The 18,087-nt window shown below is 45.2% G+C and overlaps 1 protein-coding gene across 12 annotated transcripts in view; it reads right to left on the reverse strand.

Moving 5' to 3' along the window:
- Positions 1-18,087, reverse strand: part of GSE1 (Gse1 coiled-coil protein) — a 1,027,427-nt gene that overhangs the window by 16,443 nt on the left and 992,897 nt on the right. For 6 of the 12 annotated variants that reach the window (XM_085639744.1, XM_085639743.1, XM_085639742.1 and 3 more), the window contains 6 exons: positions 16,467-16,658; positions 15,151-15,530; positions 14,140-14,464; positions 11,870-12,462; positions 1,002-1,114; positions 173-443 (listed from right to left, as the gene is read on the reverse strand). In XM_085639744.1, the coding sequence (XP_085495870.1) occupies positions 173-443; positions 1,002-1,114; positions 11,870-12,462; positions 14,140-14,464; positions 15,151-15,530; positions 16,467-16,658 (1,874 nt within the window). Of the gene's footprint in view, positions 1-172; positions 444-1,001; positions 1,115-11,869; positions 12,478-14,139; positions 14,465-15,150; positions 15,531-16,466; positions 16,659-18,087 lie in introns of all 12 variants that reach the window. The other 6 variants (XM_085639740.1, XM_085639741.1, XM_085639739.1 and 3 more) reach the window with 1 other exon arrangement.

Genomic DNA, 18,087 nt, shown 5'->3' on the forward strand with positions numbered 1-18,087 from the left:
GCTGTGGTAGCTGGAACGGTGTTGTACTGTACGTTACAATGCAATATTTTGCTTTAGCGATACAAAACTTTCAATACATTTTTTTTTTTTTAAAGAGAAGTTGTTTCCTGGGAAAAACGCATGGTCAAGTTAACTGCAATAATAACAGCCGGAAGTTCCCAGAGTAGTATACCTTTCCGCCGCTCTGTGCTGATATGAGACAAGTCAAAGATGGTAAGGAATTTTTTCTTCTCCTCCAAGTTTGGACTGCTGTTCATGTCATCGGGGCTGTAACGTGTGGAGAGAAGCAGCCGAGGGGAGGGTGTCTGCCGCTTGCTCTGGACAGTGGGAGGAGACTGGCTCCTCTCCCGCAACATCCGCCGCCTCTTCCTCCGCTTCTGTACAAGGATTTGCTCCTTCTGCTGCTGCGTGGTGAGACCGAACATCTGTAGAAACTCCACTTTCTGCGGGTTATAAAATAAAAACAGGGTGGTGGATCACATACGCTTTCAGCAGACAAACGTTACCCGTCCACAACCCAGCCAACTATCCAATCACCAGTTGACTTTCTGCTTGCCTTTGACCCTCTACAGCGTTCTGCTGTTTTTGGATAGGTTCCCGCTATAGAAATATCATATGCATGTAAACACCGCAGAAGAAATCAACGTTTACAAAGCAACCATCGAAAGAATCTCTCTGGGCGTATTTAAGATGTGTCGATACAAATGCTAAGCAAGAAAAGGATATATTTTGATCTTAGCTGAAAAACAACAAAGTATCTTTTGATGTTATTTCCATTCAGCATAAAGAGTTCGGCGGGGTGACGGGATGGAACACCCGGGGCTCTCGCACTGGTCATGGACAACACAAGCGTTGAAGCACCGATTACCCGCCAGGCCGCAATGTGGCCAGCATACATGTCTAACACACTACCTCTTTCACAAAGCACAAGCATAATGGGTTACAAACAACTATCTTCAAGATATTACATTGCAAAGTGAGATAGGTAAAGTGGATTGTACCTCCAAAGATGTGTCCAGCTTGAGTGGCGGCTGTTCGGAGACTCGTCGCAGGTGAGCTCGAACCTCCTCTTCATCACTCTCATCATAAGAATCATCCATGTCATAGTAGTAACCTGGCATAGAAAGAGTGGCGAGTTAGTGAGGCCAAAGGGAACACAAATGGACAACTTTCTTCTAAAAAGAAGGCCAAAACTAAACTTATAAATGATACCACCTGACCTAAAAAGAAAGCTTACAATTTTTAGAGCAAGACAATATTAATGTTAGTCTTCGTCCAATAATAAAATTAATATAACATTTCGAAAAGCTAGGGAAAAAATGTATTCATATGAATTTCGATTTCCAGTATAAACGGACCAAAACCCCTCAAATAATCCCAAAGAAAGGACACTCAGGGGAAAAAATGGCGAAGGGCATTTAAACCATCATGTAGGTAATCTCTGGTGCAGTGCCTCTGCTAATACTTGAAATATCCACTCTTCAAACTTTGTAAAAATGTTTTCTTGGGCAAATAAATGTGGGTTTAGCCCAGTGTCAGAGCGTGGACTGCATTGCTTTGCAAAGTGTATAGAGAAGAACACATGCTCAGTCTCTGGACAAGGCTGCACCTCAGGATATGTTTGTGGAAGAGCACTGTTTCTAGCGGGGGGCCAAGAAATCACACAAGCAACTTGACTGCCAGGAAAGCGAGAGATGATATGAGAAGTAGAATCAAACCAGTTCCATGTATGGGGCATGAATGGACTGGAGTCTCAGTTCAGAGGGGGTTTGAGTCAGAGATTCATCAGTTTGAATTTCCATAGTTGAGGATAATCTCCATCAGGCCACAGACACAATGCCATTTCAAGAAGATGCTGTAGCCAAACCAGAAGGGATAGAGGGAAGAAGCACAAAGCGATCAATTATAACACGTTCCTGCAAACCTCTTCTGACAAATCTGTCATCGCAACAATTCTCAGTGAAAGCATGCAAAGAAGACCACGTGTCAGCCTTGTAGATTCCCTACGAAAAAGTGCATTTGGATATAGTACTAGGCGAAAGCTTTTCCAGTACTGACCCTTGACTTGTTCAGCCACATTGCAACGGCACAGCAAATTGAAATGAGAATGAAACACGTCAATTCACCTGTAGTAACTCTGGGCCCAAAGCTACCTCAATTGAAATGTGATGGAACAGCACCACCTTGTGGGTATTATTGGTAGAGTCAAAGCAACATACACTGGCAATGCCAGTAGGTCTGGCTTTAAAGGTATGTTGAAGTAAATAGCATGGGAATGGTTTTGTGTAGACGAAAAGAACTGTAGAACAATACTGGTTTATGTTGAAAGGTCAGGTGATATTTTCCCTGTAGATCTAAAGCTAAACATCCATGTAGGTTAAATACTGCCTTAGTTCCATCTGTTTAACCGGATTACTAGGTCTTGTGCGCGCCCCAGAAAGGTCAAGCTCAGGCAGGTAGATAAATAACACTATTACTACCCAAATGTAAGAATCAAGCATGCATCTCTGATCCTACATCTTTACGTAGTAAACCATAACGAGTAGCATACTTTGAACTGGGAACCACCAGGGTGTATTCCAATGAAAAGAACGCTTATGTAATACATGGAAATTTTGGAAGCGATCCATGGAATCTTTTAAAGGAGGAAAGAAGGGAGAATCTAGCAGTAGGAACATGACGGCATTATATCTGGAAAAACCTGGAAAGAAAAGGAATAAGGGATTATAGATTCTGTCTACTGAAGTTTCCAATGTCAAGGAAAGAAGGAAAGTAAGAGGTGGAACTAAATAAAACGCGTGTGTTTCAATCCATGGAAAGAGCACAGACCAAACAAACCAAAAACAATACACTTTATATATATATATATATCTAATTAAAAAAATCTGTCCGGCTTAAGGTTAAATGCATCTAAATAAGCAAAATACATGCATTTTTCAAGTATGGTGTAAACCATTAATATTCTAGCTAAAAGAAGAACTGGCTTGACAACACCATAAAATGCCAAAGCAACAGCTCAACTTAGGCATGCGGTATCCCTACATCACTTAGCTAAATGGAGAGCCTGCAGCTCCGGGAACCCAGCTAGGGATGCAGGCATGGGTGCTAATATTAACGCAAGACACAATTTTGATGTAGTGTCGATTAATAGGAACTCTAGGTATCAGGACAAAGTTCAAAAAGTTCCAGACTACCCCAATTCCTGCAAGGATAAGGGGGTGGCGACCCTAGTGGGAAAAAAACCTGCTCAGTATCACTAACAGCCTAGCCACAGTAAGGACGCGAGGAGGTCAGCTCACCGGGATTCTGAAGCTGGAAAAACAGTTCATGCATAGATAAGGCTAGGGAAGGTTGGAGAGACTATCCATACTTAAAATTATTTGATCCAAAATGACGGACAACTACCACTCCCTGTTATGGGGACAGACAGTGGAGCCCAATGAAGGATCTGCAGAAGGAGAGGCCCTCCATGAAACAATTAAGGATGAGGTAGGCGCGCTCCGACTGCGAAAGATCTGTTGTTGCAAATATTTTGCAGCGTGTGATTTAGAACAGGAGGCCTACATGTCTTCAATACGCATCCTCTTGACCCATATGCCATAAACATGGAGTTTTTTACTTGTTAGTGAGACGGTGCGGATTGCGGTTGTATCTCCTTCCTTGTGGAAACAGACAGTGGGTGCACTCTTATCAAGGATTTTGCACGCCACTAATTCCGAGAACGTTACTGAACAGCTTCTGCGTATCTTATTGGAACGGACTACATTCTACTCCTATTGATGGTATGATCTACCACACGCTATAGTGACCTTGGATAGTTTGGACGTCGTGTATTTGAACCTCTACAGAATACTACGAACACCATCAATACAACCTTATTACAATTTGTGCCTTGAAAAAGTCTTTGTAAGACGAAACACGTGTCGGCTGGTTCGTGTATTGGAATTTGCAATCCTAAAAAATAAAGATGACCAGCAACTGAACTTCTAAGGGGTCTCGGATTTGTTATCAAACAAGACGACCAACTAATGGAACTGATCCTCTTATCTTCTCCTTTGACACAAATATATGTGACTTGAGTATAGCTGGCAATCTACATTAGTGGGGAACTGAACCTTTATATCGTTTGGGTGTGCCATTTAAGTCTTTTCTTTTGTGATTATTTATGTGTGTATGTCTTGTACATACGGATGATGTCTCCAGGTAGTAGACATCAACATTAGCTTTGAGCACCCTTTTGCAATTGTTGATCTCTTTACACTAATACGCCTTAACTTTATGTATTTCATTTATTATTTGTATTTAGTTTGGTGTGCCGTTTTTCCTATTTGAGGAACACTAGTACCTAATCAATTTTTGTAACCATAAACATGGAGGACCGTGATCAATTTGCACAAGATGAAGAATTTCCGTTTACCACTGATGAAAAAAGACCAAAACCCAAGTCTCATTTCGCACCAGCAGCACTGGAAAATTATCTCTGCGATGCAAAACTGACATCGGATTGAGTATTATCAAGGAAGACAGTTCCATATGTGCAGCATAAACGAGTAAATGCGCAAACTCCACATCCAGACCATCTTGGGTACTGAAAAAACAAATATAAAATGGCGGTCCATACTGGGACATTGGGGGCTTATGGTTAACGTCGTAGTGAGTCATTATGACTGCACCTACGGGTGATGCTGATGCTTTAAAAAACAAGATCCAACTCTGGACCCATCCACTGTCTGGCAAAATAATGCACAGCATGTGAATCTAGAAGTGGCTCATGCTGCAAGAAGATGATGATCAGTTTGTCAGAAGTCGCCATGAATGATTGGCCAAATGTGCATTGGCCGAATCAGATATTGAGTGCAAGCAGGAGATAAGCCGCAATATTTTAGATTATGTGAAGTTTGGCATTCAAGTTGGTAGGAAGGCCAAGGCAATCCTGCTGTCTGATCTGGAGCAAATGAAGGCTTGTGTCAGCAATCTTTTGGTACAAGACGCGGGGAAAGGAGAGATTAAAGTCAGAATTGACTCCTAGATTACAAGCCAAATTCTCGAATTCAGAGGGTCCCTAAATTCTCTAGGTCAAAATATTGTGGCAGTAAATAATACTTCTCAGACAGGGATATCTATATCATCTAATGTGGAAACCGTAGCGAAAAGGTTCCACAATTGTATGAAACACATCATTGAATGGATGCATTCCTCAAACTGAACACCAAAAAAATGCGGTCGGTGGAATTTGGAAAAGGCCCTTCCATTTGGAGTCACTCATGGTGGCCAGCTAATGCCAGGCAGTGCCCTGTAGCCACAAGAAAGACAAGAAACGTATAGTTTCTTACCGGTCGGTGTAGTTTTGCAGCTTGAAGACTTTCTGGATTCACCATGCTGTGCATTATTCCACCATCTTGTGGTTGGGTCCGGAATCGTAGTATTTTCGCTTTTTTTTTTAGTGGACCAGGTGGGCGGCGACTTCCCACCATTTGGTGTACTTCGTGACATCGGCGCGCTTCCTGCGGAAGCTCCCACCTTTGGTCGCCATCTTCAGATTCTTTTTTTTTGTCTTGTGTTAATCTTGTTTTCCCTGTTACTTTGTAAAGTCTTGTTCTTTTTAAATCCCTTTCCTCCTGTCTCATCTTTCTGGCAGAGGAGGGTGGGTTCGCTAGTGAATCCAGAAAGTCTTCAAGCTGCAAAACTACAACGACACGTAAGAAACTATACGTTTTGCAGCGTGAATTCACTTTGCTGTGCATAGACTTTGTAGCGTTTTGTCCTTATTGTGGTGGCTGGGTTGAAGATGAGCACTGGTTACTGAATATGTATTGTAAGACCTTCTGTCCCACTTGCGCTTCTTTGTTTATCTGGATATCCACACAGTAGTGCTTAGTGAACGTATGCACTGAAGACCATATTGCCGCTTGGCAAATGTCTTGGATAGGTGTGTTCGCTAGAAACGCAATTGTTGCTCCTTTCTTCCTTGTTGAGTGAGCTTGAGCTGCTCCTTGTAACTGTTGTCCTGCCTGCTTGTGGAAGAGCTGGATTGTCTGTGCAATCCATCGTGCAATGGTATTCTTGGTGACTGGTCATCCCAGAAAACTGCTTGCGAAGGAGACAAAGAACTGTCTTGTTTTCCTGCACTCCTTTGTCCGCTCTATATAGTGCATTACGGCCCTTCTGGCGTCTAGAGTGTGTAGAACCCTTTCTGTTCTTGTGGTCGGTTTTTGGAAGAACCTTGGTATTTGGATTGTTTGATTAATATGGAACCGAGACACCACCTTTGGCATGAAGCGTGGGTCCGTCCTCATTACAATTCTGTCCTTGTGTATTTGTAAGTAGGGCTCTTGGAGTGCGAGAGCTTGCAACTCACTTACTCTTCGTAGTGACGCGATAGCCATTAAGAAGGCAGTCTTTAGTATGAACACGTGCAGTGTAGCCTTGTGAATAGGTTCATCAATTGAGTTAGCACTAAGTTGAGGTTCTGTGCTGGCATCCTCTTTGGGGGGCTATTCTCTTCGCCCCTTACAAGAATCTCTTTACCACTTGAGAGGTGAAGAAGCTTTTCCCCGTTTCTCCTCTTGTGTAGGCCACTACCGCAGCCAAGTGCACCCTCAGGGATTGTAGCTTAATCCGCTTTGTAGCAGGTGCGTTAAGTACCTTAGTACTGTTGATTCCCTTGTGACCTTTCGTTGTAGTTTCTCCTTGATGCACCATTGGGAGAACCTTTTCCATTTTGCTATGTAGCACTTTCTCGTGGTAGGCCTCCTTGCCACCCTGAGTACTGCCATAGTACTTACTGGTAGTTTTAGGTGCGCAAATTCTAGGTCTTCAGGAGCCATGCTGCTAGGCTGAGACCCTCTGCATTGTTAACAGGTCCTTTCTTCTTGGGAACCTGTGTGCTGGTTCTTGTGCCATGGATTGCCAGGATTGCCTGGCCCAGTGAGGTGCTATCAGTATTAGTGTCATGTTGCTGATTCTGCATTTGCCGAGTACCCTGTGTATCAGTGGTATCGGGGGAAAAGCGTATGCAAATGTCTTTGACCAACTTATCCATAGCGCATTTCCTTGGGACCGATGGTCTGGTTGTCTGGATGCGAAGTGTTGGCATTTTGCATTCTGGTGTGTTGCAAATAGGTCTATTTGCGGAGTACCCCATTTCAGGAAAAGCTTCTCTATTTCCTGCTGGTTGAGCTCCCATTCGTGTGATGCAGATGTCTGACTGCTGAGTCGGTCTGCTTCCACATTGTACTTCCCCGGGAGATGTATTGCTAGGTCTATTTTTAGTGGGATGGCCCATCTCCATATTTCCTGTGCTAGCCCTGATAGTGCCACAGATTGCGTTCCTCCTTGTTTGTTAATGTAGAACATGGTTGTTGTGTTGTCTGTTTGGACCAACACCCTGTTTCCCGTACAGCTCTTTCTGAAAGGCTTTTAAGGCTAGGAACACAGTCTTTAGCTCGAATGGTCTCATGTGCAGTCGGATATTTGGGACTAGGTGGATGCCTGATGCCATCATTCCCATCAGCTTGCTCGCCGTCCTCACGGTCAGAACTTGCCCCTTGCGGTAATGACGTGTTTCCTTCAGTAACGCCAATGTTCTCTTTCTGCTGGGGAACACTTTGGCCTGTATGGTGTCGATCTCTGCCCCAAAGAATATCTTGATTTGATCTGGTTCGGTTGACGATTTCTCCCAATGGATCGAGAAACCCAGTCTTGTCAGTGTTAGTATGACCTGCTGGATGTGCAGTTTGCATTGGCTGTACGAACTTGCCTTTACGAGCCAGTGGTCGAGATAGGGATACACGTATATCCCTAGGTGTGCTGCGACAGCTGCTAGGCATTTGTAAACACCCTTGGTGCAGATTTCAGGCCGAATGCCAGTACTGTGAACTGTTAGTGGCTTTGGTTGATCACAAACCTTAGCAGGCACTTGTGTTTGTGGTTGATGGGGATGTGTAAGTATGCATCCTTTAAATTTATAGTAGCCATGAAGTTCCCTTGTTGTATTTGTGGTATTACTTCTTGTAGAGAAGTCAACTTGAACCTTTGAGTTCTTATGAATTTGTTAAGGAACCATAGATCTAGGATAGGTCTTAGTGTTTCGTCCACCTTTGGCTTTGTTCCTTTGGTTTTTGGGACCACCTCTATTGCCTCCTTGCTGAGCAGATCCTGCGCCTCTAGCTGCGAGAGCTCCTTTGCTGAGTGTTTCTTGCTTCTTGGTTTTCTGTTCGGAGGTGGTTTTTCTAACTCTATACAGTATCCGTATTGTATGATGTTTAGTATCAATTTGTCCGATGTGACCTTCCTCCATTCCTGGAGGAAGTCTCTTATTCTTCCCACCAACGGTGTTGAGTGTCCGAGGTACTGCTTGTCGTGGAGCATTCGGCAGCAGTTCTTCGTTATGTCCTTCTGCCCACCCTGAGGTGTTGCTAGGGTGGGGGCCTGTTCCATGTTGGAGTCACTTGGTGGAGGGCTGCTGGCCTCCTCTTCGAGTTTGTCCTCTTCCGTTCCCGCACCCTCCAAAGGACTGTCCCCGGGGCTGGTACTGCCAGTTCTGCTGCTGCTGCACCTGCTGCTGCTGGCCTTGGTGGTTACCTTGGTAGCTTTGCTGGGGCGTTCGGTGCGATGTGCTAGGCACGTTGCCTCCTCTACCACCCGGTCTTCTCGTGGGTGTGCCTCTTCTCATTCCTCTGAACTGCAACGCTCCCATGGACCTTGCGGTTTCGTTGTCGTTCTTCGAGCTGCGTGAACTTGTCGTCCACTGGTGTGCCGAACAGTTGCTCTCCATTAAAGGGTTTATTTAAGATGTTACTTTGTACCTCTGGCTTGAATCCCGAAATTCTGAGCCATGCCGGTCTTCTCTCAGTCACTCCTATCATCATTAGACTGCTCGATGTTTCTGCAGCCTCCAATGCCGATTTCAGGCATGTGTTCGCCATGTTCTTTCCTTCTTCTACCAGGTGAGCTGCCCTTTGTTGGTACTGGTCCGGTAGATGCTTTAGGAGCTGCCCAACTTCATCCCAGTGTTGATATGCATGCCTGTTGATGAGGGCATTTGAATTTGCGATGCGCCAATGTATTGCCGCATTTCTCTCCACCTTTCTCCCTGTGGGATCCATCCTCCCGCTCTCCTTGTCTGGAGGTGGTCCGGCATTTGTGGGGACATTAGCCCTCTTCCTAGCCGTTGCTACAATTATGGAGTCGGCTGGCACTGACCCTTGGATGTATGCAGGGTCCTTTGAAGAATGTTTGTACTTCTTCTCCGTCCTAGGTGTCACAACTTTGCATACTGCTGGCTCCTTAAAGGCCGCTCTTCCCTGGTCCAGCACACTAGGGAGCATGGGCAGGAATTGGCTCCTAGTCTGTTGAGGAAGTAGAGTTTCCAGGAGGAAACATGCCTTGGGCTTCTCCTCCTCCATTTTCACTCCATAAGTCTGTGCAGCCTTCTGTACGACCATGTTATAGATCCCCATGTCATCTAGAGGCAAGGGCCTCGAAGGGTAAGTGTCTACGCCTGCTTCCGGCGATTCTGCTTAGAGCTCTTGCCATTCCACATCTTGTGCCTCCGAGGATGTCGAGTCCCGGTAGGATTGCAGAGCTTCGTCGCCTTCTGCCTCAAAATAGTAGTCGTCTTCACCCAGTTACTCGACTGTTTCGGGCGTTTTGGCAGTTCCGCGTCTTCGTCGTCCCTTTCGACATTGACAGCGGGTTTCGGCAGGATGGTGTATTGGCTCATCTTCTCTTCAAAGTCCTTTTTCCGCTGTAGGATGCTTACCATTTCACCCTCAAGCCTCCACTTCTTCCTCTCCATCTCGGCGGCATGTTCGGCGTCGAGTGTTGGCGCACTTCTCTTCGAGGCAGACGATGACGGCCCTTCTTTCCTCGGCGTCCTTCTTGAGGGCAACCTTTGATGTCTTTGAGGGTTTTCGCCAATTGGGAGTCCTTTTCGAAGGATCCGCTCGGTTGACTGTCCCTGGAGGCTGTTGCTTTCGTCGAGTGTTTCGGTGGCAGAGCTCCTTTCGAGGACTTCGCTTCACCTCTACGAGTGTTGCTCGGGGCTTTTGCTTCACTCTTGAGTGTCGCTTGGATGTTTAGGGGTGGACGACTCCCTTACCTCCTTCGATGTCTTCTTATGGACCTCGACGACCGTGCAGTCTTCCAGTCCTTTCTGTGATGTCCTCTTCTCCACTGGAGAAGCCCAAGTCTCGTAGCGTTGGAGGTGGCCCCTGCCCCTGCATGTTGTGGTTCACCCTTCTCTGCCTCTCCCTTACTCTAAGGGTCTTGGGTGTAAATGCCGAGCAGGCGATGCAGTCTTCGCTTCTGTGGTCGAGGGGCAGGCGGAGGTTGCAGACTGGATGCTGATCCTTCTGGGCGTACTTGTGGTGGCAATTGGTGCAAAACGTAAAAGGTGTTTTGTCCATCCCCGCGCTCAGGGAGCGCATTCTCCGCCGCACGTCGAGGTTTTGTTCGTTAAAACTTCTCCCTCGTCGCTCCGGGTACCTGATCTGTTGTAGTCCGGTGTAGTTGAACTTGTTTCTTCGTCGATTTTCTTCGATTCCTCTTCCTAAACTCTGGAACTGTTTGGCAACGATCCAGTCCCAATGGTGGAAAAAAGAATCTGAAGATGGCGACCAAAGGTGAGAAAATACTACGATTCCGGACCCAACCACAAGATGGCAGAACAATGCACAGCATAGTGAATCCCGAAAGATTCACGCTGCAAAACCTAGGTATTCTGTTCGATGATCAACTAAACTTTGCTGGCCAGTGTAATTCCCTGACCGTCTCATGCTTCTTCCTCGTAAAGATTTTGTGGAAGGTCTTACCCATCATTCCTCAAGACCTTCACAAAACGGTGGTAGTAGCACTGATCATTTCCAGAAACAATTATTGCAATGTGCTATTTCTAGGCATTGACAAAGGACAAATGTTGAAACTTCAAGCCTTGCAAAATGCTGCGGCTCGGCTGCTTCTGAACATCCCTAAATATCACCCCATCTCCAACAGTCTTAGGGCGCTCCATTGGCTCCCGGTCCAGGAGCGCATCGAAAGCGCTTTGCTTTGTGCACAAGCCACTGTATGGAGGAGGGTCTCCGGACCTTCAGCAACTATTTCACTGGCATATCCTGCATCGTGTACTTAGGTCAGCCAATAAAGAACTAGTTCAGGTCCCAAAAATCCATAGAGCTAGATGGGGGGGGGCACCCCCTCCTACGGGGCAGCCAAACTTTGGAACACAATGCCAATCTCAATCAGGCTACAACCTAACAGAGTACTGTTCAGGAGAAAGATTAAAACCTGGCTGTTTCCACCTACATCAACTTAATTTCTGTCCACCACATACCAGTTACCACTCATTACAGCTCAGCGCCAAGACGCCTCGGCAATAGTTGCACATTATAAATGTATCACACACTCACTCAGAGCTTCAAATCTGGTTGTGAACTATTTAGAATTAGAACATACAGAAGTCAAATCTGAACTTAGCTAGGATTTTGAGGAAGTCTCTTTAGCAAAAGACAAGACACTTTATATCACATTAACTACTCCAGAGGAGCAGGTAGTAGTGGCAGAAGCATGGATGCAAGCACTGAGATTTGTAGGTAACCATGTTAAGAGTCTCAGAACTTAGCAACAGTACACCAAAAAGCAGCAAGAAAAGTAAACCAATTGGAGACAAACATACAATTGTAAAATTCAAACCAGAGGCAACTACTCCTGCATGTGCCCCCATAATATAAGCTCTGACATTCTGTACCAATAAACGAGAACAAAAAATAAAGACAAAACAGAGGAGGGTTTCCAAGATTTGTTATCTGATGATGTCATAGAATTCCCAAAGATGGAAAATCAAAGGGTGAGCTGGAAACATATGCCTTACCTTTCTCTCTTGCTTCTCTTCGCTTCCTCCCTTCCAGGTCCAGTTTGCTGACCAGCCTGCGGTGCTGCTGCAGAAACTCATCAAAAATATACATGGGGTCTTGAGACTTTGGCAGAGGGTGCCGGTAGGGCGCAGTAGATTTGTGGGTTAAAGGCATATCAAACTGCCCAGTCTGTGACATGGATGCCCGTTGCTGGCTGAGGATGCTCTGAGTAGACTTTTCCAGTTCAGCCAAGAACGGCCCATGAGAGTAATTATTGTGTTCAAACGACCCAGGCTCCCTGATTGGCTGATATTTCTCAAGTAATTCCCTGCGCCTGGCAGCATCGTCAAACTTCTCGGAGCAGTGACCCCGCTCCACTTTCACCAGAGGAATGACTTGTCTGCTGGTCTCAAACTGAGACGTGTGCGTAAGGTGCGAGACACTATCCTGAGTCCGCCGCGAATCCGTAGGCGTCTCGATCAGGGAAACAGGGTTCCAGAGGGAGGTTGACGTAGGCTGGTGTTGGGGCTTGGGAGAGATGAGAGGTGGTGGACCTCCAAAGTGCACGCCTTGATCTCGGCAACCTGGTTCAAGGCGGTTAGGTCCAGATCTGTAAACAAAAAACCTAAGGATAGTCAAGAAACCACAGGAGAATAATATTATACAGAACAAATATGAAGACAAAATTCAGTCAGGACCAAAGACCACCAGAAACCAGGAAGCTTGCATGACCCTAATTACTGTAGGTTTATTTGTATGTTATGTTAATAAAAATTATTGAGCGCACGAATACCCAGAGGCGTCTTGGCGCTGAAGACTATAAGTAAGCCAGTAACAGAAGTGACGTAATTCTAAAATAACAACGTTTTGAGACCCTTTCTAAAAGAGGCAAGTGAACTCGCAGCTCTGATATCATTTGTAAGTTTATTCCATAATTTAGCTGTGCCGTAAGAAATAGTTCAGCCTCCCCAACTGTTGGTGCAAATCCTCAGAACCATCCTAAGTCTGGTGCCAGTGGGTTGTAGCTGTATGGCAGGATGGTACCAGGAGAACAGGTTTTTGAGAAACACTGGTCCGGTATTATTCAAGGCTTTATATGCGAAGCATAGAGATTTGAACTTGATACGATGCGCCACAGGAAGCCAATGGAGTCTCCCAATTTCCGTGGAGATGGACTCATACTTTGGGTTATTAAATAAGAGTTTTGCAGCTGCATTTTGTACCATCTGTAGTATGGAATTTCAAATGTTTTAATGCTACACATAATATGGCAAATAAACAGGCTATCATCAGAGTACTCATTCCCAACCACTACAGTATCTAGACACTGAAAAAGCTTTATTGCAGCACAATTCAATGGTGGTCGTCTTGATTGCAGAAGGATTCAATGCTCAGCTCACCCACTGGAGCTAAGACCTGCAACTACACATTTATAAATATAGAACCCTGTAATGATGGCATCAAGCCAGGGAGCCACCAGTTTTTTTAAACATAAAATAGTAGAAGTAGGTGGTAAACACAATGTAGAAAACCCAAAAGGAGAACGGTCCAGGGTGTAGCTACCGGGATGTAACAACCATATTATTCATGCACAGTGCTTCAGGACAAGAGTGCAAGGATTCACTGTAAAGAGAGATAAATTCAGTTGAGTAACTGAAGTAATGCACTCTTGAAGTGAAAGATTGTAGGTACCATGCCTCAGAATCAGGGGTCTGGATTGTTGCCCTGTTAGTTTCATCTCATGTCCTTTTCCTGCCAAAGTGAAAGCCCTCTGCAAAGCATCTGGACTACAACACCAACACCAATGTCACAGGTGGAACTCTGGGAGTTTTGCCTCCATGCAAGTTCAGTCTAAATGTGGCCTGCCGGTTGTGTTGGTGCTGCTGCATCTGAGATGTATGCAGGGGAGGCGCTAGTTGTTGTTTCCCAGAGTCATCACGTCTCTACAGGTTACATTATCAGTTGTCCAAAAAGACTGGTTAGGGGAAAAGAAGGAGCTTTCCTGAGTGGCATGTGCCCCTTGAAGACCAGTAGTACTGGGAGGCCAGGTAGACAAGTCTACAGTAATGTGACTGACAGTTCCAACTTTGATGGTCTTCTAGAGGTATAGGCTGGTCAGGAAATCTCATAATTTCTACACCAGTCTCTTTGGCGAGGTTATGACGGCCAACGTAACGCCCGAGTCTGCACACATTACCCACTGCTTCACAGCTCAGTCAAAAGCTTCAAAGCCAACAATCAGAAGTGGATTGGTTTGTTACTTAAATACTACAATTATGCACCATACCTGAGGTTTTCTGGTCTGAGCTCAATTTCTGGTTGACTTTGGGGCCGACCAATGTCCAGATGCTGCTCCAACACCTGCTGCCTGAATTCAGACACCTGATACTGCCGGTCCTCCTTCTCCTGTCGGAGTCGCCGCTGCCTTGCAAGCCATTTCTCCTCCTCCTGGGTTCGCTGTACCAGGAGCGCAGCTGCGGCACTGCTCCCAAGAGGCGGGAATCCTGCATGGTTGGCTATGAGGCTGGACACGGAGAGGTGCGAGGCTGGTGATAAGAGCTGGGGATGCTGGGCCGGCTTCGGAGCTTGCAGTGCAGAATCCTTCAGTGCTTCTGAAGAACAAGAATGAATAAGGAATGATGCTACTCAGGAAGGAACAACAGGAAGAAACCTGCAACATCTGATGAAGTCTGCAGCCAGATGTAGAGGACAATAGGTAGCAGCCGAGAAGCAATGCAATTGGCGACGGCGAAGCGCCACAAGGCAGCCACACGGGGGAGCAGAAACGGAGGCAAAAGCATCAAAGAAACAATTGCAACAGCACTGAAGAAATATGGACAGCAGCACAGGTAGCATCAGGGAAGCTCTTACAGAGGGCAGCCAAGATCCAATGTTTAATCCAGTGCTGGACAGAATTCCAAAGAGTACCAAAAAGAGCTCAAGCAAGACGAGATTGCATGTCCTTCATTCTTCTCTTCACACTGCCAAAGAACATGGAACAGTGGCAACAGCGGGGAAGCCGAAATCCCATTATCTTCCCTTCTCTAAATGAATGCATGAAGCAAACACAAGTATAGAGCCACTGGAGACATCTTTTAGGATAAGCCATGCATGCATGCATTTCTACACCAGCGCTACTAAGAACTTCAAAACACAATACTGATGCACAATACTACAGCTTATAGTTTCATCCAAAAACACATCCCTGATTAGCCATTTTTGAACTAGAGTTTTAGTGGTCACATGAGCCTATCCACACATGCCTACAGTAACAAGTTGATAAATGAAAAAACTGCACCTGGACGAGTCGGTGTCAGCTGCTCGGATGGTTTCACCTTCTCTTCCGTCTGGAGACCCCTCTGCATGTGAAGTTCTGCCTCTGGCAGGAACTGGGCCTCCAATGCCCGCACCATGGTCATCTCCTTCTCGCGAACTCGCTCCCGGTGTCTCTCTATTTCACGCTCGCGCTCTCTCTCCCGCTCTCTCTCCCTCTCTCTTTCTCGCTCCTTCTCCCTCTCCCGCTCCTTCTCCCGTTCCAGTTCCTTCTTCTCCCTCTCCCGCTCCCGTTCACGCTCCTTTTCACGCTCCCGGTCTGCTTCTCGTTCTTTTTCCCTTTCCCTCTCCCTTTCTCGCTCTCTCTCCCGCTCTCGCTGTCTCAGCTCCTCATCCATATGAAGCCTAGAAGGATAAAGGAGATAGTTAGGTCTGTTCTCTGCAACAATCTCCAAATTCTATTAAAGCTTATTTAATCATCAAAATAAAATGGTGATTAGCTAGAGTGGAGCACACTCTAGAAATTGGCCGAATTTCCAACTTTTGTTAAAAAGGAATGAACAATCTCAGACATTTACCAATGCATACCACCAGTTCACTTAAATGAAAACAGTCTTTTAAGCCAGGCAATTGCTATACTTATCACACAAAATCCAAAAGTCACTACTGTGAAAGGTTTTCTCGAAGATCTCTATCACACAACTTCAGGATTTTATAGAATATCATGTCAGGATGGGCACCTGGCAATCTGGTTTTATCAATAAGATAGCACACAGAAGTGGAACATTTTTAACAGAGGCGTATGAATCCTCAGTAGATCATCTAATTAATCTAGACTTGATCTTCTAGTAGGTGCTAGATCAAACTAGTATAAAAATGAAAGTAATCCAGAACACAGTGGCCAAATCCTCTTTCTAAGATAAGGCTAAAGACTGCTTTAAACTACTGACTCAACACATCCCTTCTGTGGAAAGACCCATGCTCTAGTAAAACAAAATACCCACTCCTCCAGCAGATAAAAGGGCCTGAGCAGGAAGACATTATTTTCAATTTGTTCAGATATGGGATGACATGCGGAACAGCCTCAACAAAACCCAAATACCTTTTTTGGTGTTCAGATGCTTAATAAAAGATGATCTATAACCACCATGTCCAAAGAGAGCCTTGGAGAAGGAAAAGCTTGATGCTACACTTTGCATTACAAGGCAGTATATGCTCTGTGAATGAGAATTCCAATTGTAAAAAATGTCTTGAAACGTAAATCGTCACTTCTTTCCTTGAGTATCCCCAACAGCTACCCAATGTTTATACCCAACAATGTTACAGTGCGAAATGACTTACCTCTCTGCTACTAAGCTGGGCATGCGATCAGACTGCAGGGCGGAGAGAGAAGAGTGGGACAGCTCTGCAGGGTACCTCACTCCAGACAAGTGAAGGTGCATTGCGGAGTGGTGCAACGATCCGAGTGAACCAGGAGGTGCAATTGGATAAAACGGGGACCTCAGGGCAGACAGGCAGTAGGAGTCATCCATCCTGAAGAGAGAAACAACAGACATTTAATGCACAGAATATATCACCTCATCATTTCTCCAGCTAGCCAAGGTCCCTTGATGGTCACGGTTTAATGCGCTACAGCAAAGGAGGGGAGGATTGTAGCTACAAAACCTGGGATCTCTACTTTTGAAGCACACTGCAAACACAAATAAATTACAGAAGCAGTTCAAAACCAGATCAACAGCGTAACTCTTTGGCAGGGCCCAACAAGCAGCAGGGGAGTTGTTGATCATACAAGCAGCGTCTTAATGTATGCATGTGGTATTTCTATAACATCAATCTAGCTGTAAAAAGAGTAGCATAGTGCTGTAGAAAGTCAAAGGTAAGCATACAGATAACGAGTAATAGGAGTGGAAAATGGTTAATGGATTGGTACTGCATTGTGATGTAGTGTGCTTTAAAAAGAGGTGTCTCTCCAACTCTTTCCTAAATTGGAGCAGCTTTGGGGTTGTCTTTAAGGGTGCAGAGATGTTCCAGGTCATGGGTGCATAGATGGAAAGTAAAGTGGTAAGTTACTTGCGTCTAACTACAGCTCTCCTGCATCATCAATCATAGATTCCCATGCTTGAGTAATTCTTCATAGTCAGTATAGGACCACTAGCTGACGACAGGGAATGAAAGATCAAGGACTAAAAGTTTTTTTTTTTACAAGCTCCCACCACCTGCCCAGAGAACACCTCATACAACCTTGGACCCGGGAATGGGATACAAGGTTTTTTCACCTCATATAACATACTCCTTCTTCTAACTTGTTGTCTCAATTTCTGGGAAGAAGTTACCAAGCTGAGAAATACCAGAGCTGTGGTGATCGCAAGGTTTAAAGGAAGCGGGTTACAATGGTTGTATTGACCAAAACAAAAAGGGCAAGGCTCCTGCAAGAAACAAACAAGGATCATTGCTTCCATTAACTATGTGCAGTTGTCCAACTGGACTTAGAACAGATTTCCTTGACCAACACATGGTTCGGAAAGTCATAGATGTCACCTTTGAGCTGGAGTCATGTACATGGGACCTGTGTGTGATCTAGGCTCTTTCGTATTTGTGTTAGCAAATGATGTCTTGGAACATTGTCCAGGGGACTTAAGATAGGTTAATTGAAGCTATGTTCAACTCTCAGACTGCCATTGGCTCATTGAGTTTATGCATTAGCACTGCCAGAAACAGATTAGGTCATTTTAATGGCTGAAACATACCTTCTAGGCAAAGGATGAGGTATGCATTCATCTTATTAGGAGTGTTCTGCAGGAACCAATGGAAAACAGATTTCTCACAGCACTTGAATCACAGACTTTGTCAGGATTTGTGTTTAAGACACACTATCAACAACAGAAGCAAGAGGGCAAGCCTCTTCACAACTCTTCCGAGGCCTTTGTTTAGACCCTTGGCATCAATGTTGTAGTTGTACAGA

The sequence above is a fragment of the Triturus cristatus genome, chromosome 12, assembly GCF_964204655.1.
Source record: "Triturus cristatus chromosome 12, aTriCri1.1, whole genome shotgun sequence".
NCBI classification, from domain to species: domain Eukaryota; kingdom Metazoa; phylum Chordata; class Amphibia; order Caudata; family Salamandridae; genus Triturus; species Triturus cristatus.